Source organism: Alosa pseudoharengus, unplaced genomic scaffold (genome assembly GCF_046254945.1).
Source record: "Alosa pseudoharengus isolate Yale_2024_CS ecotype anadromous, Long Island Sound unplaced genomic scaffold, YU_APseudo_1.1 YU_APseudo_1.1_scf_27, whole genome shotgun sequence".
NCBI lineage: Eukaryota > Metazoa > Chordata > Actinopteri > Clupeiformes > Clupeidae > Alosa > Alosa pseudoharengus.
In genome coordinates this window covers 2,501-30,151 of record NW_027468704.1, presented here as the reverse complement: position 1 = coordinate 30,151, position 27,651 = coordinate 2,501, and the positions used below count along the sequence as shown (strand labels likewise).

The 27,651-nt window shown below is 44.0% G+C and overlaps 3 protein-coding genes across 5 annotated transcripts in view; 2 read left to right on the top strand and 1 right to left on the bottom strand.

The window, feature by feature from the left end:
- The first annotated feature begins 515 nt into the window (after positions 1-515).
- LOC143099293 (barrier-to-autointegration factor) lies at positions 516-4,544 on the top strand. Its single transcript, XM_076262387.1, has 3 exons — positions 516-618; positions 1,595-1,750; positions 3,476-4,544. The coding sequence occupies exons 2-3, from the start codon at positions 1,625-1,627 to the stop codon at positions 3,620-3,622; spliced, it is 273 nt and encodes a 90-aa protein (XP_076118502.1). The 5' UTR covers positions 516-618; positions 1,595-1,624; the 3' UTR covers positions 3,623-4,544.
- Positions 4,545-5,297: 753 nt separating this feature from the next.
- LOC143099292 (guanine nucleotide-binding protein G(I)/G(S)/G(O) subunit gamma-3) lies at positions 5,298-12,338 on the bottom strand. Its single transcript, XM_076262386.1, has 3 exons — positions 11,859-12,338; positions 9,111-9,210; positions 5,298-6,822 (listed from the first exon to the last, which is right to left on the bottom strand). Exons 2-3 carry the CDS (start codon positions 9,207-9,209, stop codon positions 6,694-6,696), a joined length of 228 nt encoding a protein of 75 aa, XP_076118501.1. The 5' UTR covers position 9,210; positions 11,859-12,338; the 3' UTR covers positions 5,298-6,693.
- Positions 12,339-12,858: 520 nt separating this feature from the next.
- Positions 12,859-27,651, top strand: part of LOC143099291 (seipin-like) — a 16,011-nt gene continuing 1,218 nt past the window's right edge. For 2 of the 3 annotated variants that reach the window (XM_076262385.1, XM_076262383.1), the window contains exons 1-11: positions 12,859-13,312; positions 14,213-14,681; positions 16,955-17,036; positions 19,802-19,945; positions 21,125-21,259; positions 22,181-22,278; positions 22,504-22,645; positions 24,393-24,471; positions 26,274-26,354; positions 26,456-26,521; positions 26,713-26,778. In XM_076262385.1, coding sequence (XP_076118500.1) covers positions 14,359-14,681; positions 16,955-17,036; positions 19,802-19,945; positions 21,125-21,259; positions 22,181-22,278; positions 22,504-22,645; positions 24,393-24,471; positions 26,274-26,354; positions 26,456-26,521; positions 26,713-26,778 — 1,216 coding nt within the window. In that variant the 5' untranslated portion in view covers positions 12,859-13,312; positions 14,213-14,358. Of the gene's footprint in view, positions 13,313-13,545; positions 14,682-16,954; positions 17,037-19,801; positions 19,946-21,124; positions 21,260-22,180; positions 22,279-22,503; positions 22,646-24,392; positions 24,472-26,273; positions 26,355-26,455; positions 26,522-26,712; positions 26,779-27,651 lie in introns of those variants that run through there. The other variant, XM_076262384.1, reaches the window with a different exon arrangement.

The following is a 27,651-nucleotide window of genomic DNA, read 5'->3' as shown; positions in this document are numbered from 1 at the left end:
TTAACGTGGCCCATTATATTAATTAGAAAAGCGGTCGTCGAATAATTTTACTTTTAAGTTTACTTAAGGCGAATAGACTCTAGTCTACCTGCTTCTGCACTGTTCATTCAGGGAGAATCCAGCTGTAGGGGGAGACACCATCCTTCGCTTTGGACAAAAGCGTCTGCCAAATCCCATGCCATAACCATCCACAGGTTACACAGAGAAGCACAAAGTAGGCTCTATAGTTCTTCAAATAGGTTCTATAACGCTTGCCCCCTGAGGGTTAACATATGCCTATATTATGTAGATCTAACATACATTCATACATACATACATACATACATACATACATATTTGTTGTATAAGCAACCAAGAAAATGTTCTGTTCATTCATACAAAAGGAACACTGAAAATCAGATAATTGATCAGTTAGAGAGAGTGATATTAGGTGATCAGATATGACTGACTGACCTGTTTTGCATGTTTTAAGTTTCACCAGAGGGCCCAGCCTCAGAGGGCAGTGTAAGCGGAAGTGATGTCACTAACGGATCAGGAAGTTATGTTGGAATTTGAGAGCGCCTTTACTTTGTAGACAACGCTGAGTGGAGAGACTGCTGACTTCACACTATCAAAAAGGTAGAAAGGCCAATGCTTTTATTTTTTATTTCAGCCATAGTAAAGTTAGTAGTTGTGTTGATCAGTTATATGGCAACTTGTTTGTCTTCTGTCTGTGTTGTAAGAATTCTTATAAGTGTGTAATTTGAATGAGATCATTTGTAGCTAGTTAACGTTAGCTGCAGCCACCGGTTATCTAGCTATCTGGAAATGCCTCCAACTCCATGGCTGCAGCTGTTCTTTTTGTTAGCTAGCTGTATGGCTAACTAAGCGTTGTTACACTCCTATAACTAAATGTATCTTTTTAGCTAGTGTAATATAACGCCAGTCCCTCTGCAAGTGGAGGCCGCTGTTTGCAAATGTACTAATTATATAAATGTGGTATCAGCTTGTGATTGAACAGTCAGTTCAGTGTGTCCGAGCGATTTGGCGCGCAGTTTCAATCGTATCAGCTAGCTTAACATTAACGTTACCCCTTGGAACTTAATGGTCGTGGTTAGCATACTTCAACCTGATGGTATTGGTTCGCGTCCCAGTCTAAGCTTAACGTTGCCAGTTTTGTACGCACATTTAGCATCGCTGCATTTTCCGTTTGGAAAGTTTATATTATTGTGAACTCTTAATACAGGTTTACTTTTGGCAGATCCCCACTGATTTAACTTAGTTAGCTAACTCTGTTAACAATAACAATCAGCCATCTTTAAATTTGCACTTAGTCACAGATTAAAACTAACCCCTACTAACTATGTAGACTACGTTCAAAAACTCAAAATGAAACCTATCCACACAGTAAAGCTCCATTAAGGTATAAAACTCTCAGTTTCATTTCCTTGCAGTGCTACATGCATGACACCCTTGTCTAAAGACTATTTTGTTGACTCCAGGCTGCAGTTACAGGATTGCATTTGTGTTTGTTTTACACAGAGGCCTTGTCTATAGACTATTCAGTTGACTCCAGGCTGCAGCAATAGGATGCATTTGTGTTTGTTTTACACAGAGGCGCTTGACGGAAGTCACCTGAACCAAGATGTCGTCAACATCCCAAAAGCATAAAGAGTTTGTGGCTGAGCCCATGGGCGAGAAGTCGGTGAATGCTCTAGCAGGCATCGGAGAGGTTCTCGGCAAGCGTCTGGAGGAGAAAGGTTTTGATAAGGTGAGCCTCAGACTGCCTGCAAGTAGATCTTATCCTGAAGTGAATCGCTTTGTCAAATCATTTAGGCACAAAGGTATAATGCTATCTTAATAACACATCTTTAGTGTACTGCTGCATCTTACTCAAGAGTACAGAGTGAACATCCCACCACTGTGTATACTCCACTCCTTTATGTGGTCTACACTCAAATGGTCTATATATGTAATATTTGATGTAATCTACACTCAAATGGTCTATCTGTGTAATATTTGATGTAGTCTACACTCAAATGGTCTATCTGTGTATGTAATATTTGATGTAGTCTACACTCAAATGGTCTATCTGTGTATGTAATATTTGATGTAGTCTACACTCAAATGGTCTATCTGTGTATGTAATATTTGATGTAGTCTACACTCAAATGGTCTATCTGTGTATGTAATATTTGATGTAGTCTACACTCAAATGGTCTATCTGTGTATGTAATATTTGATGTGGTCTACACTCAAATGGTGTATTTCTATGTGTAATGTTTGCCTGATGTACTGATCTGCACTCTCTCGTTTCAAAGCTTCAGACTCTGTTATATTTGCTTGTGTGATTATATATAATATGATATACTAAATATAATACTATGCATTGGTGCAGTCAATGGGGACAGAATGGGGTGAATTATAAAGCTGCTCTTGGCAAGGCCCCATACCACTGCTGATGTATTGGTGGCATGTGCCATCTGCCTTCATGGTCAATTATCATTTAAGCAATATCTCCCATCTCTAGTGTACAGTATAGAACTGGTAAGTCCCGCCCATCCGCTAAACCCCCAGTGGACCAAAATCGTCAATGCAAGTGAATGTGAGAAAATAATTATTTTCTGGTCCCGTTTGAATTGTGCCATGAATGTGAACATATGTTGTCTGTGAATTTTTAATATAATCTTTCATGTTACGAGTTTGACAGTATATTATAAGATTCTTCGGCTATCAGTTGTGGAAAAGACATAACGAGAAAGACTACATGTCGCCTGTGACGTGAGCTAGCTCTAATCGCTAACATTAACTGAGATGCTAGTTTTTGTAACGGCAGGAATAAACACACATGGTAACAAAAATATTCGAAACATGTCTAGCTTCACTCAACACTTTAACGCTATGATACAGTGTGATTGTAAAGTTGTATGGTTCACTGTGTTCAAAGTCGATCTTCATAACCCTCTACATCTCGACCAACTGATGGTTGTTATGGGAAACTAGTTAGTTGTCGTCTAGCGGAAAGTTGTAGTCCACAAAGTGCTCTCACACAAAGTTTAACCGCATCAAACTTCTACCCGCTCAATTGTAGCATTCTTTACACAAAAAATTATATTAAAAATTCACAGACAACATATGTTCACATTCATGGCACAATTCAGACGGGACCAGAAAATAATTATTTTCTCACATTCACTTGCATTAACGATTATTCAACCTAGAGGTCCAGCGGGGATAGCGGAAAGGGCGGGACTTACCAGCTCTATAGTCAGACCAGCTTGAGCTCTGCTTCTGCATCAACACTCCCTGTAGGCCTCTCCACCAGAAGTTGCATAGATTCCATGTTCTACTGTGTTTGACTTTGTTGCCTTAGTAACGTGAGTGGAGGCTTAGCTAGTGGAGGGATCATATCACAACAGTGTTTGTTTTTGTTTGTGTATTTTTGCATGTTTTTATTCCCACTCCTTCATGTCTCCTGCTTTTCCCCTTTCTGCAGGCATACGTAGTACTTGGCCAGTTCCTGGTCTTGAAGAAGGATGAAGAGCTCTTCCGTGATTGGTTGAAAGACACATGTGGTGCCAATTCCAAACAGCAAGGTGACTGCTACGGCTGCCTTCGAGAGTGGTGCGACTCCTTCCTGTAGACGACCAGCTCCGCTGTTTTCTCTTTTTCTTTTTTTTTATACATATATAAATATAATTCACATGTTTTACCTCTAAAGTGCACAGGCCTCCCGTGCTAACAACTTGTGAGTGATGCTGGTTTGGTAGTGATAGCTTTGAACCACAGCCCCCTAGAGCAACAAGTAAGCTCAGCTAGTTTACCACAACTGGGCATCTGCAATGCCGATCTGCCGTAATGTCTAGTCTAGCTCCAGATTGTCTGCTGAGCTTCTGCGTATAACTGATGACATGTCATGGACGGGGGTTCTAAATATTTTCTTTAGTTCTTTGGGTTTCAGTTTTGGGTTTGAGTTCAGCTACCATGACTCTTAACAAAAGTTGGGCGCGTTCACGTGAGCAGCGTCTGTGGTCTACTGATTGTCTTCACTGCTCGGTTAAAGGATGCCTTATTTGACTGTTATTTAATCTCCAGTGAAAATGCGTATTACACATACTGTTGGCATACATCATGCAAGCTACCTAATGTTGATCCAGTTTTTAAGTGATTTTGAAGGATATGTTTTTAAATATATGCAGTCTCATTGGGTGTAGAACAACATTGTTTCTCTCTCCTGTTCCAAACATGACTGGCTGGCCCTTGGGTCTGTTTCCTATCCAAATACGACGCAAAGCTGAGCGTGGCAGTGGCACAGCAGTAGAAGGTCGTCTTGCTGCTAGATATGTTGAGCACACGCAAATTAAAGCTACTGCCTGTCACCATTGGCCAAAATGTGAACGCTGACATGATGCACAGAATGTTTTCCATTGTCACATGCTTTCTCCTTTCCATTTCACAATTGTTAAACATCGATGATTTCAGCATGTAATATTTGTCTGTAAGGTTTGTGCATTTTTTTTAAAGAATCAATACATGTTTGAAAGAACAATAAAGTGTAAAGATAGTTACTGGCTATTCTCTTCTATTATTGAAGGCCTTGCTTTTTTGAGACTCTAGGCTTTCAGGTCTAATAATTTGTCCTTTACCTTAGATGCATCAGGAAATGTAGAATTACAGAAAACAAACTACTATTGCTTTTTTGTGCCATGCATTTAATGTCAGTTTGTGTATAGCCAACTCTTTCTGAGTCTCTAGGAGATGTCCTTTAGTCTAGAACTAGGACCGTCTTTAACGATCAGAAAGAAAAGTGCCAGGAACATTGGCCTCTGTCAAATTTGAACACCCTTCCGCTTTCGTGCTCCACATATCACTAATCTTGCTTGCTAGTATAACCTCTAGGTATAGGCCTTCCTTCGTGTTGGTAAACTGAAACATTTGGAACATTCAAACTAATTTGTCAATACCAGTGCTTATACACGCTTGTGTGTTTGTGCACTTCCCCTTTCTAATGTGTTTTTCCAACAATACGGTGTAGGCCTAGAGAATCCCGAACTCAGTGCTGTGAATTCCTGTCACTAGAGAAAAGTGTCCTGTTGCCTAGTTTAGCAGTGACTTCCTGTCACTAGAGAAAAGTGTCCTGTTGCCTAGTTTAGCAGTGACTTCCTGTCCATGAGAAAAGTGTCCTGTTGCCTAGTTTAGCAGTGACTTCCTGTCACTAGAGAAAAGTGTCCTGTTGCCTAGTTTAGCAGTGACTTCCTGTCACTAGAGAAAAGTGTCCTGTTGCCTAGTTTAGCAGTGACTGGGTATGAGAAGGCGTGCTGTATTTGAAAAGAACATCTGCACACTTTGCGTTTGTGGTGAGGGGTTTTATTTGGGCATAGTACATTTTCCCATGTTCCTTACAGACAAAATTTGAAATTGGGTCCTTAAAAAGATGACTGTTTGACATGTCTTTGAACCGAGATGTCCCTGAAAATATTAGCTGATATGATGAAACTGTTGCAGTATTCAGGAACATAAATATCATCTTTACAGAAGGAGAGGGGCAACACAAATGGCATGTGGCTAATATGAAGAGTTCCTTACATGGAGAAGAAACTCCCAGAGAACTGATGGTGTTGCTCCCAGAGTTGGATATTTAAGTATACAACATCAGAAAGCCACTCTCAACCTATTGACCGTTTACCCACCCTGCAGCTAAAAAGAACAAATATGTTTATCCACAAACTATTCAATATAAATTTATCAGTCACAATTTGACAATGAAATACTGCGTCTCATAAACGAGTGTGTAAACAGTATGTGAATACCCATCTCCTTGTTTTGCTGTTGTATGACTGTCCAGCACCTGTACCGATGCGTGTGTGTGCCAGGACAGGCCCACACGTGACTCCGTCCCTGCTACCATCCGGTCAGGGACACAGATTTGGCGTATTCAGTGGAATGTTAGGAGCAGGGTTTGCATGCAAACACACATCCCAGACACGCAGTCAAACTATGGAGCGGACAAGGGCCAGACCTGGGCCATAGCGACCCCAGATCTGCAATCTGAGATGCCGGTGCCGTCTGACGCCTAACGCTCTTGTACACACGTGCAGCCCTGTTTTCCACGGCCTTGCACCGACACCCAAACAACATCTAGCTACACACCACTCTTCCACACCAAACCAAAATAACAGAAGGCAAACAGAAATGCACTGAATAGCTGAGAAAGCATATTGATGCACAGAAAAAAAGATAAATGGCATCGACCAGCACAGAATTAGTATTAAAAGTTTCACGTCATTTCGGTTTCCACGGCTACCCCACCACCTAGTTTCATTTGATTATCCAAAAAATGAAGTGTGCTTGCTGCTGTTTCTGTGTCTGTCTATGTGTGTGTGTGAGTTTGAGTGTACTGCATGTACTGTGGTTTTCCCATCATATAATCATATACTTTAGTTTTTCGATCTATTTTTGTTCACTTTTTGTTGTTGTTACAGACATCTTTTAATAAATAAGTTTGCACTTCAAAAAAACTTAGCTTATGGTAAGAATTTTGTCTCACCACATGTCAATTGGTTCAGTGACTTGTGTATCTGCATGTGTGTGTGTGTGTGTGTGTGTGTGTGTCCGAAATGCATGTATAGAAATCTGCAATCTAGAGTAGGCATAGTATCCCCCTCCTCTCCTCTTCTCCTCTTCTCCGCTGTGCCATGGCTGCCCTGGTCCTGGTCACAGCAGGGCACAGAAGAACTTCTTTTCCCTGAAGGGGTTCTCTGAGGTGGGCACCGGGGTGATCAGCGGATCCTCACACACGTGCGCATCACAGTACGCCATCAGGTCCGCCGCTGCTTTGGAAACCTGCCGGGGTCAGAGGTCAATAGAATGTTTACATGGAGTAGTATCAAATCTAGATGCCGTCTGAGGAGGTATACGGTATAAGGAGGTGCAGAGCCGTGCTGAAGTTGAAAAACTGCACCTGCTCATATGATATTTCATGACACATTAATACTAACAATAAAACGATGGTCTGAGGCAAGTGCTCTGGGTGCTTAAGAACTTTTGCACTGGACTATGGGTGCTATAAGGGACTGGCCCTCATACCCAAAGCCTGATACCAAATGACTATATAGAGGGATTGGTCCCCATGCCCAAAGCCTGATACCAAATGACTGTGTAGAGAGTCATTACCCATAATACATCATGCAACCTAAAGCCTCATTCACATCAGGATTTGAAGTATTGAAGGTGTTAAATATCTCCCTGCGTATCACCAACCTGGATCACAGTGCCCCATTATTAGTCTGCTGTTAGCATAGCAGGAGTGCCCAACCTTTTTAAGAGCCGCTTTGACAAAATGAACATGGCCAAGAGCTACTAAAGCTGGACATATTAGTAGTAGCATGTATTCAGTTCACATAGCTGATCTCCACTCAAAACATCTGAACAAGCTTTGTCTGTGTTTTAAGGCTCCTTCCAACTCCTTTATCTTCTCAGTTTGTAGGCTGTGAGTTTGATTTGATTTTAACAGGTTTACCAAGTGACTGTTTTTATCAGATTTAAGACCATTTTCCTTCAACCTTTTTGGAGAGCTACACAGAACCGAACAGGTGGAGAATTTGAAGTATTGCAGTTGGAGATATTTAGCCAAACATCTCTCCCTGTGTATCCACACCCTGGATCACAGTTCCCCATTAAGTTAGCCTAGCAGGAGTGCTGGATCACAGTGGCCCATTATTAATCTGCTGTTAGCCTAACAGGAGTGGTTAGCATAGCAGGAGTGCCCCATTATTAGTCTGCTGTTAGCATAGCAGGAGTGCCACATTATCAAAGATTGTTAAGGCAGAGCAAGATACTTCGTCGTATTTCATGTCTATGGGCGCGAAATGGGGATCAAATCCTGTCTGCATAAAGAGGCGTGTCGATGACGTATTGATGAGCGTACGTTGCAAACCGCCAACAGCAGCGGCATAAATAACCGGCGCACACCTGATATAAAGTCGATTTTCTCCAGACTGGAATGCTCAAAAATGCTAAAAATGTACCTGAAATGTTCACAAGGGTTTGAGGATCATGAAAACGTGCCCGAAATTCACATTCCTAACTCTATAGAACTAAGACCTTAGCATATGTGGTAAAATTCTGAGCTATGCCCATAGACTTCCATGGTGCAGTCGCTGCCTCTGCTCTGCATAAAGGGGGATTTTTACCCCCCCCCCCCCCTCGTGCGATCCGGGTTCCCGGAAGTGGCTCCTGATTAAGTATCTTGCTCCGCGTTAACAATCTTTGACATTATTAGTCTGCTGTTAGCCTAACAGGAGTGGTTAGCATAGCAGGAGTGCCCCATTATTAGTCTGCTGTTAGCATAGCAGGAGTGCCCCATTATTAGTCTGCTGTTAGCATAGCAGGAGTGCCCCATTATTAGTCTGCTGTTAGCATAGCAGGTGTGGTTAGCATAGCAGGAGTGCCCGGAGTGCTGGCATCTCCAGCCAGTACCAGGAGTACTGCTAGCCTGCATGCCCCCAGCTCCCCCTGCTGCTAGCCTGCATGCCCCCAGTCCCCCTGCTGCTAGCCTGCATGCCCCCAGTGCCCCTGCTGCTAGCCTGCATGCCCCCATTGCCCCCAGTCCCTCTGCTGTAAGCGGTATGCCCCCACCAGAGGCAGCTGTAGCCTACTGGTTAGCGCTTCGGACTTGTAACCGGAGGGTTGCTGGTTCGAACCCCGACCAGTAAGCTACGGCTGAAGTGCCCTTGAGCAAGCACCTAACCCCTCACTGCTCCCCGAGTGCCGCTGTTCCACTGCGCCGGGATTAGTGTGTGCTTCACCTCACTGTGTGTTCACTGCGCCGGGATTAGTGTGTGCTTCACCTCACTGTGTGTACACTGTGTGCTGTGTGTGTTTAGTGGGATTAGTGTGTGCTTCACCTCACTGTGTGTTCACTGTGTGCTGAGTGTGTTTCACTAATTCACGGATTGGGATAAATTCAGAGACCAAATTTCCCTCACAGGATCAAAAGAGTGTATATACTTATACTTATACAGACTGCCCACACCTGGACACAGTGTCAGCCTTCTCAGATGGCAGGACACTGCCGGTGCCGTGGCAACCATGGGAGAGGGTAAGACAGGACCAGTGCATCTGTCTCTCACCTTGATGCGGCAGAAACTGGCTTCAATTTTCAGCTGTTCCACCAGCTTTCGGGCCTGTCCCACACTCATGGTGCTGTTCACTGGGGTGTCTCCTTTCATCCTGTCACCAAAACACACACACATGTACAGTACACACACACACACACACACACACATATATATACAAACACACACAAACACAGGAAATTAAATAAGTGTATGCATAATGCAGCTACTTGTTTACATTGATTTCTTACTCAAAAAGGAAAACACGTCAGAGTGTCAATTAAATCGTAAAAGAAAGAAAATATTATTATAGTTTGAATACACATTGCAAATTTAACTTTAAATTTTGATTTCTGTTTGGTCATTGATGCTTGACAACCATGCGATACAAGGCATTGAATAAAGTCTATGGAATCATATCATATTCTTCATCAACAAAGTATCACTCACAAATGAGCAAATATATCAAATATATAACTATAACACTGGAACACTTTGGTGATATATCAAATATATAACTATACCACTGCAACACTATGGTGATATATCAAATATATAACTATACCATTGGAACACTATGGTGATATAACAAATATATAAATATACCACTGGAACACTATGGTGTTACAGTATATATATATCAAATACCACTGGAACACTATGGTGATATATCAAATATATAACTATCTGTACGTACACACCGCCACCGACTTGAGCTTCCAAAGAAGCTCTGGTCGCCCAGGACACTTGTCAAAAAAGTCCAGGGAAGCTTTGGACGCTTTGGCCGCTCTGACGTGACCGCATTTTACGTTGGATCATGTTCTATCTTAATACTTTATTCTATTCGATTGGTTGCTGGTCGTTGGTCGCTGAACCGCGTCATAGCTCATTACCATAAAGTTGACTGACTTTCAACTTTCTGCTTGACGCTCAAGTCGCTCAAGACGCCCAAAACGCGACGCCGACGGATTTGCCGCTTCTGGCAGCTGAGAGAAGCCGGCTTCCATTGAAAATGAATGACTTCCTGAATCTTTAGAAGCTCAAGTCGGCGGCGGTGTGTACATACAGTATACCACTGGACCACTATGGTGATATATCAAATATATAACTATACCACTGGACCACTATGGTGATATATCAAATATATAACTATACCACTGGACCACTATGGTGATATATCAAATATATAACTATACCACTGGAACACTATGGTGATATATCAAATACCACTGGAACACCATGGTAATATATCAAATATATAACTATACCACTGGACCACTATGGTGATATATCAAATATATAACTATACCACTGGACCACTATGGTAATATATCAAATATATAACTATACCACTGGAACACTATGGTGATACAGTATATCAAATATATAACTATACCACTGGAACACTATGGTGATATATCAAATACCACTGGAACACTATGGTAATATATCAAATATATAACTATACCACTGGACCACTATGGTGATATATCAAATATATAACTATACCACTGGACCACTATGGTGATACAGTATATCAAATATATAACTATACAACTGGACCACTATGGTGATACAGTATATCAAATATATATACCACTGGAACACTATGGTTTCTTGATCAGATCAGACTCCTACAGACACCTCCCATAATCATCCTGTCCCTCTCTCTCTTTCTCTCTCTCTCTTTTTCTTTCTCTCTCAGACACACACATACACCACACACACACATACACCACACACACTCACACACATACACCACACACACACATACACCACACACACACATACACCACACACAAACACACACATACACCACACACACTCACACACACACTCACACACACACTCACACCACAGACTGTTTCTCTGTTTCTCTCCAGGGACTTTTCTCCACTGGAGTCATTAGTGCTTCCTGTTGAGCGCAGCCTGCCCTAGAAACCCTAAACCTGATCTTAAAGATTGGAGGTCACCACCGCCTGGCATCACACACCAGACAGGGAAGCTAAGACCCCCAAAACACTCTTATGATGACCTGTTTGTATCTGTTATAGGCAAGGATAGATAGCCTAAACGCAAAGCAATACATCCAACACAGTGACAGTATGATACAAGATGTCTTAGGTGTTTAGAATCACAGTGACAGTATAACGTATACAAGATGTCTTAGGTGTTTAGAATTATTTTTCTTGTCCATTTATTTTCATTTATTAACATCATATCATTATTCAGAACAAGTGCCTTTAACCAGTATGCGTAAAGCAATGTAATTTTTCTATATGTCAATGGAGCGACTCGTTAAACGCGTCAGTCCCTCTGGTGGTACAGACACAGCATAGAGGCGGCAGCGCTGGGTGCATTCTCATCTGATACACTACACACAGCGTGACGGCGCACCATTCCTAGCAAGAAAACATTTACAACCCTCATAGCATCCAGCTTCAGACCAGTCTGCTTGTGTGTATGACTGTGTGTGCGTGTGTGTGTGTGTGTGTGTTCCTGTATCTGTGTGTATGTGTGTGAAAGCTACAGCTGTGTATATCTATGTACATATATCCACATTGTTACCCACAACATAGCCAAAATACACAAGCAAGAAAAAACTCTGATTTGAAAAAGAGAGAGAGAGAGAGAATGGCGGAATGAGGAAGAGAGAGAGAATGGGAGGAAGAGACAGACGGACCACGGAGGTGTGATGATTCCCTCTGGCCTCCCTCTCCTTTTCTTCTCCTCTTCCCTTCTTCCTCCCCTCTCGGCTCTTACCCTTGCTGTCTTCCTCTTCTGGCGTTACTCTCCCTCCTCTTCTCTTCTCTTCTCTTCTCTTCTCGTCTCGTCTCTTCTCTGGGCGCCTCGCTCCTCTTCTCTCTGTCTCTGTGTTTGTGATTTCAGCCCGGCCGGACCCCACCCTCATAGACGATGTGGATGCTCCCTCACTCTCCCTCTGCTCAGTCCAGTGCACCGCAATTCTGCTACAGTGAGCACCAGTCTCTGGGTGTACAGGCAACTCCCCCCCTGCATCCAGTGGAACGTGCCAGGGGGAGGGAGGTGGTGCCACTGGAATTGATTTCTCTGAGTGGGCTGGACTGTACCATATTGAGGGGTAAGAGGGGGGATTTGAGGGTGGTGTGGACCCCATGAGAGAAAATCAATAAGATGAGAGCAGGGGAATGATCCTGAAGTGAAAATGGCTGTTGCCGTGTGTGCATATTGATGCACTTAAAAGCTCTGGCCGTGAGTGCTATATATTGGCTGTGGTTTCAGCCTTGCATTAGACATATCCATCAATTCCCCCTCCCCCCCACCCTCCCCTATCCTGTTACCATGGGAACTGCTGCAGTCTCAGCCTCTTTGTCTTTCAAGCACCATGGCACCATTTTGCTGTAATGGTCTCTCCCACCTTGGCGGAGATCTTATAAACCCCCTCTTCAGTCGCGACATCATTAGCCTCAGATGGTAACCCCCCCCCCCCCACACACACACACACACACAAACACACTCCTCCACCCACACACCCCCCACCCTGCCTCGCATATCACGTCCCCCCATCTCCCTCAATCTCCATCACCACACACACACTCACACTCACTCAGGTTCCAGAGAGGCTGATGTGGACAGATGATAGCCTACCAGACTGATGTGAAGTGCGGAGGATAGGAGCAAGGTCAGGGTAGCTACTGATGAGAGGAGAGTCAGTGATAGAAAAAGAGGAATAAAGAAACTGGTTGACGTTTCTTCATGAGAAACCTAATCTTGAAGTGGGGTCTTCCTTTCAAAAAGAAACAGTCCTGTCAATAAAATCACACTCATTGCATGTTAACAAAATGAAGGCTTGCTTTACAATTAAATTTTGGAATTCACCACACTTGAACTCAATATAATTACAAACTGATGTCTAAAGACATGTTTTCATTGCCAGCTAATCTACTCTGAAAGCATGCTCCTCAGTGATATGTCATGTAACCCTGGACACTGAGGATCGGGCTCAGTCCCGGGCAATCAGCACACGCGTTGTTTTCAGACTCGCCGGCGTGGGGTGGAGTGCCTTTTACTGTCTATGCTTATGGGTCCTTCTCGGCTGCCGTAGTAAATACCGTCGCTAGCGTTTTGGTAACAGTATATTGGAACATACAGTACTTTGCAGGATCCTCGTTGTATTTGTGCTTGTCAGCAGGTTTAATAGCGCGTTTTTAAGATTTCCAATGGAGATAAATGAGATGGTGAGTTTAAAGAAATACCCTCTTGTCTTGTATCTTTCATTGAAATAGTTTATCTAAGTCAGTTATCATTAGCTAAGCAGCTAGCAAAGCATACCTAGCAACTTGAGTCCCTAGTCTACCTAATGTTACTTTACGATACATACTTTAGCTTGTTAAATAAGTTGTTTCTAGGTACTCACCTAGTTAGCCAAGATGATCAACACCAGTTTAATTTATCCTTTGAGAATTAAAAAAACATACATATCGTTAGTCTACACTTGTTCTTTACAAAGATGTTGCACTTATTTGTTGTCATGGGATTTTCATCATGCCTCTTTTAAAACATACTTGTGTAGATACTTCTTGGTTGATCAGGTTGTGTACAGACATATTACAAACAGAAAACTCATTCAGCCAGGCTGAGTTCTCCTCGGTGGCTGTAACATGCTGATTATCTCCTTCCTGTCAAATGTTTGCTATCCCGTGACAGCAGCACCCCAGTGATGGTTTGGGTGCTGCTGTCACGGTTTGGGCCCAAACCATCACTAAAGCGACATTTCTAAAGTGTCACTGTTGTATTTAGGGTTTTCTCTGAAAAGAGCGAACACATCATTGATTATGTGCGTGTGTAATGCTGGCCTTATAGACGCGCTTCAATAATCAAAGAGGTATTTTGTTGAATGCTGTCACGGCTCTTTGAAATAGATAAGATGACTAAATAGATGACCTCACAAATTAACATGTCAAGTTCTTTCCAGCTAGTTTAAAAGCTGTTCGGCATGCAAGCCAGTAAAACATTCGAGGGAGGCATTTCTGTTAGCATTGGGTCTCTTTTGTCCAAACAGCAACTTTCTCTAGTCAGCGAGGCCCCTCGAAACACCGCCACACAGGAAACCTGTCTTGAACTGCTTCCTTTGACAGGCAGGCCAGTAGCATGAGACAAGTGACTGCAGGATTCCAGGCTTTGACCAACTGACCAACGTAGACGTCTGCAGCCTCCAGACCAGCACGCCCCCCCCACACAGGTGCATGACCGCCCCCCGGGACAGGTGAGGGGGCGGTTGCACATGCAGACGGAGAAGAAGCCTCCGGTGTTTGCTGTGAAACGCGAGGAGCTGCAGCGTAGCTACGAGGGCGCTCGCGAGGTTCAGCAGCCAGGACGCGGCCGCAGCCGGGAGGACATGGGAGCCGTGATGGGGCCCGTGTTGCTATGGCTGCAGGACGTTACCGCGGTGACGCTACTGAGGGCCAGACGCACACTGCTGCAGGTGGCCGTAGTGCTGCTTGTCCTGCTCCTTCTCCTCTGGGTGTCCATCTTCCTCTACGGCAGCTTCTACTACTCCTACATGCCCTCGGTCAGCTACGCCACACCTGTGCACCTCTACTACAGGTAAGCACGCACGCACGCCACACCTGTGCACCTCTACTACAGGTAAGGACACGCACACACGCACGCCACACCTGTGCACCTCTACTACAGGCACGCACGCACGCACGCACGCACGCACGCACGCACGCACGCCACACCTGTGCACCTCTACTACAGGTAAGCACGCACGCACGCACGCACGCACGCCACACCTGTGCACCTCTACTACAGGTAAGGACACGCACACACGCACGCCACACCTGTGCACCTCTACTACAGGTAAGGACACGCACACACGCACACGGCCTACTGGTTAGCACTCTGGACTTGTAACCGGGTTGCCGGTTCGAGCCCCGACCAGTGGGCCACGGCTGAAGTGCCCTTGAGCAAGGCACCTAACCCCTCACTGCTCCCCGAGCGCCGCTGTTGTAGCAGGCAGCTCACTGCGCCGGGATTAGTGTGTGCTTCACCTCACTGTGTGTTCACTGTGTGCTGAGTGTGTTTCACTAATTCACGGATTGGGTTAAATGCAGAGACCAAATTTCCCTCACGGGATCAAAAGAGTATATATACTTATACTTACACGCAGGCACGCACGCACCCACGCAGGCACGCACACACGCACGCCACACCTGTGCACCTCTACTACAGGTAAGCACGCACGCATGCACGCACACACAAAACATTAGTAAGTAAGCAACAGTAAGTAAGTAACAGAAACATACCAACACACAGACAAACATGCAGTCGGCCTATTTACAGATACAGACATGGCAATAAGGCAAAACCCAACTTCAGGATCAGCAGTTACCTGATGCCAGACGGAAAAGGTGTGTCTTAAGCCTGGATTTAAAAGCAGTAAGGGTTGGTATATTTCTGAGGTCTTAAGCCTGGATTTAAAAGCAGTAAGCGTTGGTATATTTCTGAGGTCTCAAGCCTGGATTTAAAAGCAGTGAGGGTTGGTATATATCTGAGGTCTTAAGCCTGGATTTAAAAGCAGTAAGGGTTGGTATATTTCTGAGGTCTGAAGCCTGGATTTAAAAACAGTTAGGGTTGGTTTTTCATAAACTTTTTTTTTTCTCATAATTTTTTCATAAAAAGTTTTAAAAAGACTTTTTTAAGTCCATGTTTCTACCACATTGTCTTACAACATTTAGCCATGTGGCAGTGCCATTTTCAGTCAGAACAAACATATTGGTCAAGAGAAAACCAACATAAATCAATATTTGCCAGGGGTATGAATCATTTTGTTCTTAACTGTATGTGGGAGTATGTCCATTAAGTGCTGTATGTGGGAGCATGTCCATTAAGGGCCACTTGACCACTGAAGAAGAGATCTGTTGTTGCACCACACACACACTCACACACTCGAGGAATCCTTCAGAGATAATAAATGATGGTCATTCTTTTTTGTAATTATCCATCTTACTCTGTATTTTTTAACCTTTGAACTGTTTAAGCCGTCATGATACATGTTAGGTGTTTTGTAGACGGTATAGGTAACCTTCTGTTTGTTTTGTAAGTAGAGTTGCAGATTTGTAATAATATCTCTGGTCAGATGGCACTCTCTCTCTGAAGTAGCCTGACGAGCCAGACCCACATTAAAATGTAGGGTCTGGGCACTCACCGTTGGCAGTGCTCAGTCCGAGGGGCGGGATAATCGGTTGTCTTTTAAATTCCTTCTATGAGTCCCATGCGTTTTCCCACCAGCTAGTTGGCTAGTTCAAACTTTTGCCCACTTAAAAAAAGTTTAACTCGTGTGACACTGTTCGCCAACAGCAACATCCATCTTCTTTGTTTTCAAGTAGCAGGGAATTCAAGCCAAACCGTTGCGTTGCAACTCTGCCATCAATCATTATGTTAAGCCCGCCTAACGTCTCTATACACGATTTGATTGGCCTGATAGAAGTTACATTTTTCCAGCTCACAAGCCAACGGAGAGTTGCTAGACTAGCCCTCGCATCTAGATTTCTAGGCTACCTCTGAAGGGCTCTGGGCTGTTAAATGTCAGATAATGCCAGATCTCATGAGACCTCCTCTATCCTCCTGTGGTGTCAGTTCCATTCCATACACACGTTAGCAGATACTTTTATACACAATGCTCTTCTAATTGAGTCACAATGAAAGTCATTTCAGATGACTTTCCTGGTTTTCTTCTGGTTCTCTGGTGGTTCTTTCCTGGTTCTCTTCTAGTTCTCTTGTGGTTCTTTCCTGTTTCTCTGCTGGTTCTCTCCTGGTTCTTTCCTGGTTCTCTGCTGGTTCTCATGTGTGTTGTTTCTCATGTCCTCCCCCAGTACTGACTGTGACTCCTCCGAGGCTGGCCTCTGCTCCTTCCCCATGGCCAACATCTCTCTGCTGAAGAATGGTAGAGACCAGGTGAGCTAGCCCACACATCATAGGGCAGAGACCAGGTGAGCTAGCCCACACATGGGGTAGAGACCAGGTGAACTAGCCCACACATCATAGAGACCAGGTGAGCTAGCCCACACATCATAGGGTAGAGACCAGGTGAGCTAGCCCACACATCATAGGGTAGAGACCAGGTGAACTAGCCCACACATCATAGAGACCAGGTGAGCTAGCCCACACATCATAGGGCAGAGACCAGGTGAGCTAACCCACACATCATAGGGTAGAGACCAGGTGAGCTAGCCCACACATCATAGGGTAGAGACCAGGTGAGCTAGCCCACACATCATAGGGTAGAGACCAGGGGCCTGTACTACGAAGCGGGGTTACTGGCTTATCTGGGTAACTTCGAGAGTAACTTGATCACGTGTGGCGTAACTTCCCGATTAACCCGTACTACGAAAGGTGGATAGGTGTTAACCGAGGTATGCTGCCATGGCAATTTATGCTGCATTTCAAACCTGCTCCGACTAGGTGTGTAAATCGGAGTCTTCATGACGATTCGATACAATATCGATTTCTTAAGCCAATGATTCGATTATTTTCGATACTTCAGAATTCCCCACGATACGATTCGATACGATTCAATACTCAATATTTTTACATGATATCTATGAAGTTTCAAATAAATCAACAAAAGTTCGGAATGTAGGAGCAGGTATCTAAAGCCTTCGTTATACAGCCTCATGTCTTTGCATATAAAAAAAAAAACCCACCCGCAGCTTAGGAGTAGGTAGTGCGCTTACATCGGAGCCATAGACAGAAAAAGAAAGGTCGGAGCTGATGCTGAAAATAGATAGGCAAACAAACAGGCGGCAAAATAAACACATTAATCGATACTCTTGCGCACGAATCGATGCATTGAATCGCCTGCTGCATAATCGATGCATCGATACGAATCGATTAATATTTACATCCCTAGCTCCGACCAGGTTATGTTCTTGGTTAACCCGAGATTTCCGTTAACCACACCCTTTATAAGTACCACCCCTCCACTAACAATTTCTCCCGAGACATGTCGGCGTACCTGGATGATCTATACGACATTGGAGCGCAAATCGTGAGGGACTCTCTTTGCAGGGCGAGGGGTTTTAGAGACCGCCAGAAAATATATATAGCCTACACGGACGATATTCTCTATGAAAATATATATTGTCAGTCGAGGGAATTCGTTATCTTTGTCAGATGATCTAGGAAGACGTCTCATAGCAATGCCCGTACGTGGACATTCATGTATTCCATCGGTGATGCAAGAATACTGTATGTCCGAAAATAAATCGGACATAGGCCTACAGTATGCTGAACATCTGAGCAAGAATAGCCTAAAATAAATCGGACATAGCCTACAGTAGGCCTAATAAATTAAAATCATAATTTTAACAAACTTGTCGAATTGAATGTCATATTACTGTACCCTGCACATAAAGGCTACACATTTCCACAGCACCAGAATCCGACCAAATGCCTCCCTCAACCCCCTCCATAATCGGCCTTCCACTATTATTTGCGATGGCCAAATCTTCTGCTACTGTAAAACACTCTGGTGCCTTTCCTCCCACAGTAGTGTTCAAAGACACCTTTTTCTTGTTAGCTGTAAAACAGAGGCCAAGTGAAGACTATAAGCTAGGCCTACATGTTTTCATAATTAAGAAATATTAATGCAAGCTATAACTATATAAACCTACTATTCTGAATAATGTTTTTGTGTTTCATTTTCACCTGCTGCCATGTGCGTTTGGCAATGGTGTTGCATCTGAAATGTTCACAGGATTAGGCATACACTAAATCAGTCAATGGGGGCTACTTAAACATTCAATTATCCTTATTACTGTAATCTATATGCCCACTTCTGAATTGGGTTGCATCTGTAGGCCTTTCTATGAACTCAAAATAGGCTATTTAATTATTTCAACTCATTTCAGACATTCTGCAAGCTACTAATCCTCCGTAACACATATTTGAAGAACATGTGGGAATAAAACTTTACTTTTACGAGGCATGCCAGATTGTGGAGTGGCATGTTCGTTTATTGCGAGGCATGCCAGATTGTGGAGTGGCATGTTAGTTTATTGCGAGGCATGCCAGATTGTGGAGTGGCATGTTAGTTTTATTGTGGGTGTGTCGGATTGTGGAGTGGCATGTTAGTTTTATTGTGGGGTGTGTCGGATTGTAGCGAGGAATGCCAGTTAATGGAATGCAGTGGGTACCATATCGTATGGGTGGGTAAGTGCCAGTGGAGACGGACCTGTTTGGCAGATTTAGGGCAGAGCGCCACCCTTGTGTGGCAGGACCAACAGCGTGTGTGTGTGTGTGTGTGTGTGTGGCAGGACCAACAGCCTGTGTGTGTGTGGAAAGCTGAGATCACAGCTCAGTGTGGTAGCAGTTTAATGCCAAGGCAGGCGAGTGATAATGAACTGTGTGTCTCACAGGGTTTGTTTCGTTTGCTCTGTTGAAATATCTTGACATAGTTTTGAGTCTATATGGCCCATCCTACCACCCTTCTTTACTGTGTCACTCTATCCCTCTCTCTCTCACTCTATCACTCTCTTTCATTTAGGCAATCTCATCTCCTCTGAGAATGACTTTAATCGATGTGTTATGTCTGCTGTCCTGATTATTCTTAATCTATTTCTGTGCCTGTGTCTGTGTTTTTAATTCTGTCTTCCACCCTCTCTTTCTCACCTTTTCCTTCCCTCCCTCTCTCCCTCCCTCCCCCCCCTCTCGGTGTCCAGGTGATGGCTCCTGGTCAGCCGTATAGAGTGTCTCTGGAGCTGGAGCTGCCGGAGTCTCCAGTGAATGAGCAGCTGGGGATGTTTATGGTCAAGATGTCCTGCTACAGCCGAGATGGACACACCACTGCATCTGTCGCTCGCTCAGTGAGTGATCATGATCTCTCTCTCTCTCTCTCTCTCTCTCGCTCTCTCTCTCTCTCTCTCTCTCTCTTCTTACAGACAAACAAACACACACACATAAACACACACACATAAACACACACTTCCATTCATTCTTTTTTGCCTCAACCTTTCTGTCTTTCTATCTTTCTTTTCTCTTTGTTTCTTTTGTCTTTCTTGTCCTCCTCTTAATTCTCTCTCTCTCTATATATATATATATATATATATATCTCTCTCTTCCCTCCTTATTTCTCTCTCTCTCTCTCTCTCTCTCTCACCCCCCAGTCTTGTGATTCTGAGAGAGATAATCCACACAACCACAGTTGAGAGAGAGAGAACATGCTTTACAGAACAAGGCTTTCACAGACACATCTTCAACAGAGAACATGCTTTATTAGATACAAGGCTTTCACAGACACATCTTCAACAGAGAACATGCTTTATTAGATACAAGGCTTTCACAGACACATCTTCAACAGAGAACATGCTTTATTAAATACAAGGCTTTCACAGACACATCCCGAAACAGAGAACATGCTTTATTAAACACAAGGCTTTCACAGACACAAGGCTTTCACAGACACATCCCCAACAGAGAACACGCTTTATTAGATACAAGGCTTTCTTTAGTGCCACCGCTGACTCGGTCACTGCTGATGCCCCCGTGCTCTCACATGTCAGCTGCCCCCCCCCCCCCTCTGATTCATTAGTCCCCCCCCCCCTCCCTCTGATTCATTAGTCGTCGTCCCCCCCCCTCCCTCTGATTCATTAGTCCCCCCCCCCCCCTCCCTCTGATTCATTAGTCATTTCACGCATCTATTTTTTTCAACCCATACCCCCTCATTCTCTAGGTGCTCAGTGTAAAGGATTCCTCAGTTAGTCCTCAGTCCTCAGTTAGTCCTCAGTTAGGTATTCGGTTTGAATTGCTGCTCTAACATATTTTAAAAATGCTACTGGTAAGTGGTTTAGTAGAATGTTCTTGAAGATACATAGTTTACTGCAGAAGGCATAATAACTTACTAATAACCTGAATCACAGAAACCAGGTTACTCTATCCTGATTGATGACATCTGTGTCATATTGCCTTGCTGTGCTGTGAGTAATGTGTGTGTGATGTTGTGTGTGTGTGTGTGTGTCTTGCTGTGACTTCCTGTTTCCCGTCAGGCCATGCTGCACTTCCGCTCCAGTCTCCTCAAGACGCTGAGCACGCTGGTCTTCTCCCCACTGCTGCTGACTGGCGTCTCCGAGCAGAAACAGCTCCTGGAGCTCGAGCTCTTCACAGACTACAAAGACAACTCGGTGTGTGTGTGTGTGTGTGTGTGTGTGTGTGTGTACGTGTGTGTGTACGCACTTGTGTCTCCTGCTGTGGTACAGATTGTGAATGTACTCAGCTCATTTCACACATGATCTGAAATACACACACACACACACACACACACACACACACACACTCATGGCCTCAGGAGATGACCACAAGCTGCTGATCTCATGACTCTCTATTTTCAGTCATGAAGTAGTTGAGTCGACTCGCGCTGATCATTTCTGACCCTTTTAAACTCTGCTGAATGAGAAAACTCTCTGAAGCAATATTAATTCTCTATATTAATATTAATTCTCTATATTAATGCACTACAAACATCTCTATATTCATTCACTACAAATGTCTCTATACTAATGCACTACAAATGTCTCTATACTAATGCACTACAAATGTCTCTATACTAATGCACTACAAATGTCTCTGTATTAATGCACTAACTGTGGGGGCAGTGAGTTCTGTTGCCCTGCAGGGAGGGGGCAACTGGGGGGGCAGTGAGTTCTGTAGCCCTGCAGGGAGGGGGCAACTGTGGGGGTACTTCGGAGTGACTTTTAGTGAGGAACAGCATATGGCTGGGACATCGGTACACATTAAACACCATCATGCTGGAGCTACACATACTGGCCTACAGTAGGGGTCACTTAGGGGTCACTTAGGGGTCACTTAGGGTAGCGTATGTGTGTGTGGGTGTGTGTGTGTGTGTGTGTGTTGCATTACCAGCCTGTTGTAAAGTGATGTGCATGTGTAAAACCTCTGCTGTGCGTGTATGTGTGTCTGCTGTGTGGGTGTGTGTGTGTGTGTGTGTGTGTGTGTGTGTGTGTGTGTGTGTGTGTGTGTGTGTGTGTGTGTGTGTGTGTGTGTGTGTGTGTGTGTGTGTGTGTGTGTGTGTGTGTGTGATATAGTACCAGCCTGCGGTGGGTGCAGTGATTGAGATCCAGTCACGCCAGGTGCAGGTGTACTCTGCCCAGCTCAGGATCCATGCCTACTTCACTGGCATCAGGTAAACAGCAACACACACACACACACACACACGCACACACACACACACACATGCACACATATGCACACACACACACACACACACACACACACACACACACACACACACTAGGTGTACTCTGCCCAGCTCAGGATCCATGCCTACTTCACTGGCATCAGGTAACCAGCAACACACGCACACACACACACACACACACACACCCTGACGGCCTGTGTCCCGCGGTAGGTACGTGCTGTATAACTTCCCTCTGGGCTCGGCAGTGGTGGGCGTGAGCAGCAACTTCCTGTTCCTCAGTGTGGTCGTGCTCTTCGGCTACCTGCAGATCATCTGGGGCGGCCTCTGGCCACCGGAGCAGGTCAGGGTCCGGGTAAGCACAGCTCGCATCATAACCCCCGTGTGTGTGTGCACAGCTTGCATCCTAACCCCCGTGTGTTTGCGTGTGTGTGTGTGTGCGCGTGTCTGTGTGTGTGCGGGTGTGTGGGTGTGTGTGGCAGTGGCTATGTAACATTCTACCATATTGTAGTTGAACTGCCAGGGGCGTAACTATCAGTAAGCAGGGTACGCGGTTGCTTACGGGCCCGGACCAATCAGGGGCCCGCATCACACTGGAAATACATGATTGACGGCCGGGCCCCCTATCGCAAATTGCTAAATATCACCTGCTTGCTGCAGCTTTGGTCTGCACGTATTAAAACCGGTCTGTGCACGTCTTTTTAAAACGCATCTTTTTGTCTCTCGTGGGCATTTAATCTGCTGCCAGCTTGTGACTCCACATTGCCCAAAATGCTTGATTGCATTGTATTCTCCACATTTTAGCTAAATTTTGATGGCATGGCATCAAAATGACATGGCATTTTCTTTCAGTGAATCTTTTGCTTTACAATTAGGCTTATAATCGTCACTCGCGACCGGGCCTTTCACTGTAAAACGGACATTGTTCAGATCTTAACACAGCCCAGCATAGTCCATGTTAAGATTATCTTTGTTGGACCAAACCAGGTAATAAATAAACTTGTTTGAGTTTAGGAGCAATGCACCTTGTCTAAGGTTATTCATTAGCCTTTAGGTTAATAGACTAATGATGTCTGCCTATTCACCTATTGCCCATCTTAATGGTTTAAAGTTCGCGTATTCTCCATCAAATAGACTCGTTCTACATTTTCGCGTGCAAAAATGCAACATACGGTTAGCTGTCTAATATTGTTCACGTTAATGACATTGAAAAAATATGCTTCTTGCTACACTAGGATACTCACCGTTTTTTCCTAACATAATTTGAATTTGAATTCTCAAAGTTTCATGTAGCTCACCGTGACATCCATCACCTCTGCTCGGCGACTCACATCACTATTCCAGCTGATACATTGGACGCACCTATCTGCGCTCACACATAGCCTACTTTCGCTTTCTAAGAATATCAAAATTGCGTTATATATATATATATTTTTTTTTTGTAAGGGGGGCAGCTCAGTCAAAGAGGGCAGACGGGCAGTTCCATTATGCACTAGTGCTATGTTTGTGGCTAAATGAACGATTTAGCATAACATAATGACTCATTAATGCAATTTCATAGTAGCCTAATCAGCAGTGTTTTTTCATGTGTTGTGCGCCTTCACCAGTATTTTTGTTTTTGTGGTGCACGTACTCCTGATTTTGTCAGTCATCTCATCTCTTATATGCTGTGTCTCAAGGATCCTATCCTGTCCTATTCATGGTAGCCTACTCGTGGACATTGCGTTATCACGCGCTGTAGAAAGGGGGCCCGCCTTGATAATCCTGCATATGGGCCCGGTGTTGGCTCGTTACGCCACTGTGAACTGCAACTTTATTGTACTCTTATTGTATCTTGGTAGTTGTAAGTTGCTTTGGAGAAAGGCGTCAGCTAAACGACCAAATTGTCACCTTCCTAAAATTATATAATATAAACATTATAAACAGACCAAAATGTTTTTTTTTCATTTCATTTTTGAAAAACCTTTTTGAAGATACCGCTTTTGTGTGTATGTGTGTTTATTTTTGTTTAGTGAGAGTGTGTAATTGGGTTGTCTGCTTCAGGTGATTCTGTGTGTGTGTGTGTGTGTGTGTGTGTGTAAATGTGTTTTTACTTTCTGCAGGTGATGATGGGGGATACGACTCGACTGCAGCAGAGGAGAGAGGAGGCTCGCAAGCGCATGTCAGCAACCAGCCAGCAGAGTGAGTGTGTGTGGCTATGGTACATGCACACGCGCACACACACGCACGCACACATGCACGCACACATACACGCACGCACACACTCCTACGTTGTTTTTCATTTATTCTCTGATATTGTGGAGGTGGAGGAATACTGAGGCCTCTAAAATGTAGCTGCACTTCACTGAGGTCACTTCACAGAGGTCACTTCACAGAGGTCACTGCATTCCTATTGAATAGCTTTCATTAGTGTCCACGTTATGAGCTCTGCACAGCCTTTATGTTTCACTAAGCAGTTCACCTTTATGCACCGTGCTGTACTTAACTCTTTAGGCAGCGTGCTGTACAGTACTTAACTCTTTATGCAGCGTGCTGTACTTAACTCTTTAGCAGCCGTGCTGTACTTAACTCTTTAGCAGCGTGCTGTACAGTACTTAACTCTTTAGCAGCGTGCTGTACTTAACTCTTTAGCAGCGTGCTATACTTAACTCTTTAGGCAGCCGTGCTGTACAGTGCTTAACTCTTTAGCAGCGTGCTGTACTTAACTCTTTAGGCAGCCGTGCTGTACAGTACTTAACTCTTTAGGCAGCCGTGCTGTACAGTACTTAACTCTTTATCCAGGCGTGATGTACTTAACTCTTTAGATAGGCGTGCTGTACTTAACTCTTTAGATAGGCGTGTTGTACTTAACTCTTTATGCAGCGTGCTGTACTTAACTCTTTAGCAGGCGTGCTGTACTTAACACTTTAGCAGGCGTGCTGTACAGTACTTAACTCTTTAGGCAGCGTGCTGTACTTAACTCTTTATGCAGCGTGCTGTAGAGTACTTAACTCTTTATGCAGCGTGCTGTACTTAACTCTTTAGGCAGCGTGCTGTACTTAACTCTTTAGATAGGCGTGCAGTACTTAACTCTTTATGCAGCGTGCTGTACTTAACTCTTTAGATAGGCGTGGTGTACTTAACTCTTTAGCAGCGTGCTGTACTTAACTCTTTATGCAGCGTGCTGTACTTAACTCTTTAACAGCGTGCTGTACTTAACTCTTTAGGCAGCGTGCTGTACTTAACTCTTTAGCAGCGTGCTGTACTTAACTCTTTATGCAGCGTTCTGTACTTAACTCTTTATGCAGCGTGCTGTACAGTGCTTAACTCTTTAGCAGCGTGCTGTACTTAACTCTTTATGCAGCGTGCTGTATAGTACTTAACTCTTTAGCAGAGTGCTGTACTTAACTCTTTAGCAGCGTGCTGTACAGTCCTTAACTCTTTAGCAGCGTGCTGTACTTAACTCTTTATGCAGCGTGCTGTACAGTACTTAACTCTTTAGCAGAGTGCTGTACTTAACTCTTTAGCAGCGTGCTGTACTTAACTCTTTAGCAGCGTGCTGTACTTAACTCTTTATGCAGCGTGCTGTGCAGTACTTAACTCTTTAGCAGAGTGCTGTACTTAACTCTTTAGCAGCGTGCTGTACTTAACTCTTTAGCAGCGTGCTGTACTTAACTCTTTAGCAGCGTGCTGTTAACTCTTAACAAATACAATGGAGTTAGTGTGGACCTGGAGAAGATCCTGGTTTGGCCATGTAGACTGCTAAAAAAACTATATATTTTTTGCCCTTTTTGCCTTTATTCGGATAGGACAGTGAAAATAGACAGGAAGGAGTGGGAGAGAGAGATGGGGTGGGGTTGGGAAATGACCGCAGGCTGGACTCGAACCTGGGTCCCCGTGGGCACTTGGACCCGTACATGGTATGGGCGCTGTAGCCTGTTGCGCCACAGCGCCCCCCATGAATTTTGATGAATAATGACCAATAAGATCTTATTTCCTTGTAGTTAAGAGGCCTGACACGGAAAGGGAGCCCTCTACTGGTACAACGCAAGAGCTGCAGCCCCCAGGCAGCGCACTGAGAAAGGGTAAGAAAAGCAGTATGAAGCCTCCAATGTAGGGGCATTGCAGCTTACGCAGTCACACTCTCTGACTTCTGAATGATCTGTGTGTGTGTGTGTGTGTGTAGGTGAACTAGAAACTACAGAGACTGTCTCTTTAAATCGAGCTGAAGTGCCAGAAGACAACAATACAGGTATAGTGTGTGTGTGCGCGTGTGTTTCCTGTGTTTACAACCTCATATAGTGTATGAGTGTTATGTTTACGGTGTAAGTCCTGTATAATGTGTATGTATGCTCTGTTGATATGCCTTGTATAATGTGTGTGTGTGTGTATCTAATCTTCTCTGTATAATGTGTGTGTGTGTGTGTGTGTGTGTGCTTGCAGGTGAACTAGAAACTACGGAGACTGTCTCTTTAAATCAAGCTGATGTGCCAGAAGGCATCAATACAGGTATTGTGTGTGTGTGTGTGTGTGTTTGTGAGTGTGTGTTTCCTGTGTTTCCAACCTCATGCAAAGAACAAATTTCTCCAAAACTGTTTTTCACCTTATAGCGGCAGATGTCCTTCAAATTGTAAATGTATCACTGCTGTCAGGCACTTTTCCTTACAGGCCCATATCCAATCTACCTTTTATTGGCAAAACTATTGAAAAAGTGGTCTTTAATCAACAAACCACCTTCTTAACATCAAATGGGTATTTTGATTACTTTCAGTCTGGTTTTTGAGCAAATCACAGCACTTAAACAGCTCTCATTAAAGTTTTCAATGACATACGCCTAAACACAGATTCAGGTAAAACATGAGTCCTAGTGCTACTGGACCTTAGTGCAGCATTTGACACTGTTGATCACAATATTTTACTACACAGACTAGAACACAGGGTTGGATTTACAGGGATAGTTATCAACTGGCTAAAATCATATCTACAAGAAAGGAGCTTCTTTGTTGCCATCGGAAACTGTACCTCAACACCAACGTCCTTGACCTGTGGCGTTCCCCAGGGGTCGATCTTGGGGCCACTATTATTCAACCTCTATATGCTTCCACTTGGACAAATCATCCATAATACTTTGATTTCATATCATAGCTATGCAGATGACACAAATTTACTTAGCTCTGTTGCCAAACGACTATGGTCACCTTGAATCTATGTGTAAGTGTATAGAACAAATCAACATCTGGATGTCTCAAAATTGTCTTCAGCTGAACAAAGAAAAAACTGAAGTAATTATATTTGGTAAAAAGGAGGAAAGACTTTTTGTCTTGTGTGTGTATCTGATCTTCTCTGTATAATGTGTGTGTGTGTGTGTCTGTGTGTGTGTTT

What these genes read in the sequence shown, in the direction of transcription:
- LOC143099293 (XM_076262387.1), top strand. Translation starts at nt 1,625, where the DNA reads ATGTCGTCAACATCCCAAAAGCATAAAGAGTTTGTGGCTGAGCCCATG. An exon ending in AGGAGAAAGGTTTTGATAAG is followed by an intron (nt 1,751 to 3,475) that starts GTGAGCCTCAGA and finishes CCCTTTCTGCAG; the next exon opens with GCATACGTAGTACTTGGCCA.
- LOC143099292 (XM_076262386.1), bottom strand. Translation starts at nt 9,209, where the DNA reads ATGAAAGGAGACACCCCAGTGAACAGCACCATGAGTGTGGGACAGGCC. An exon ending in CCAGTTTCTGCCGCATCAAG is followed by an intron (nt 6,823 to 9,110) that starts GTGAGAGACAGA and finishes TGACCCCGGCAG; the next exon opens with GTTTCCAAAGCAGCGGCGGA.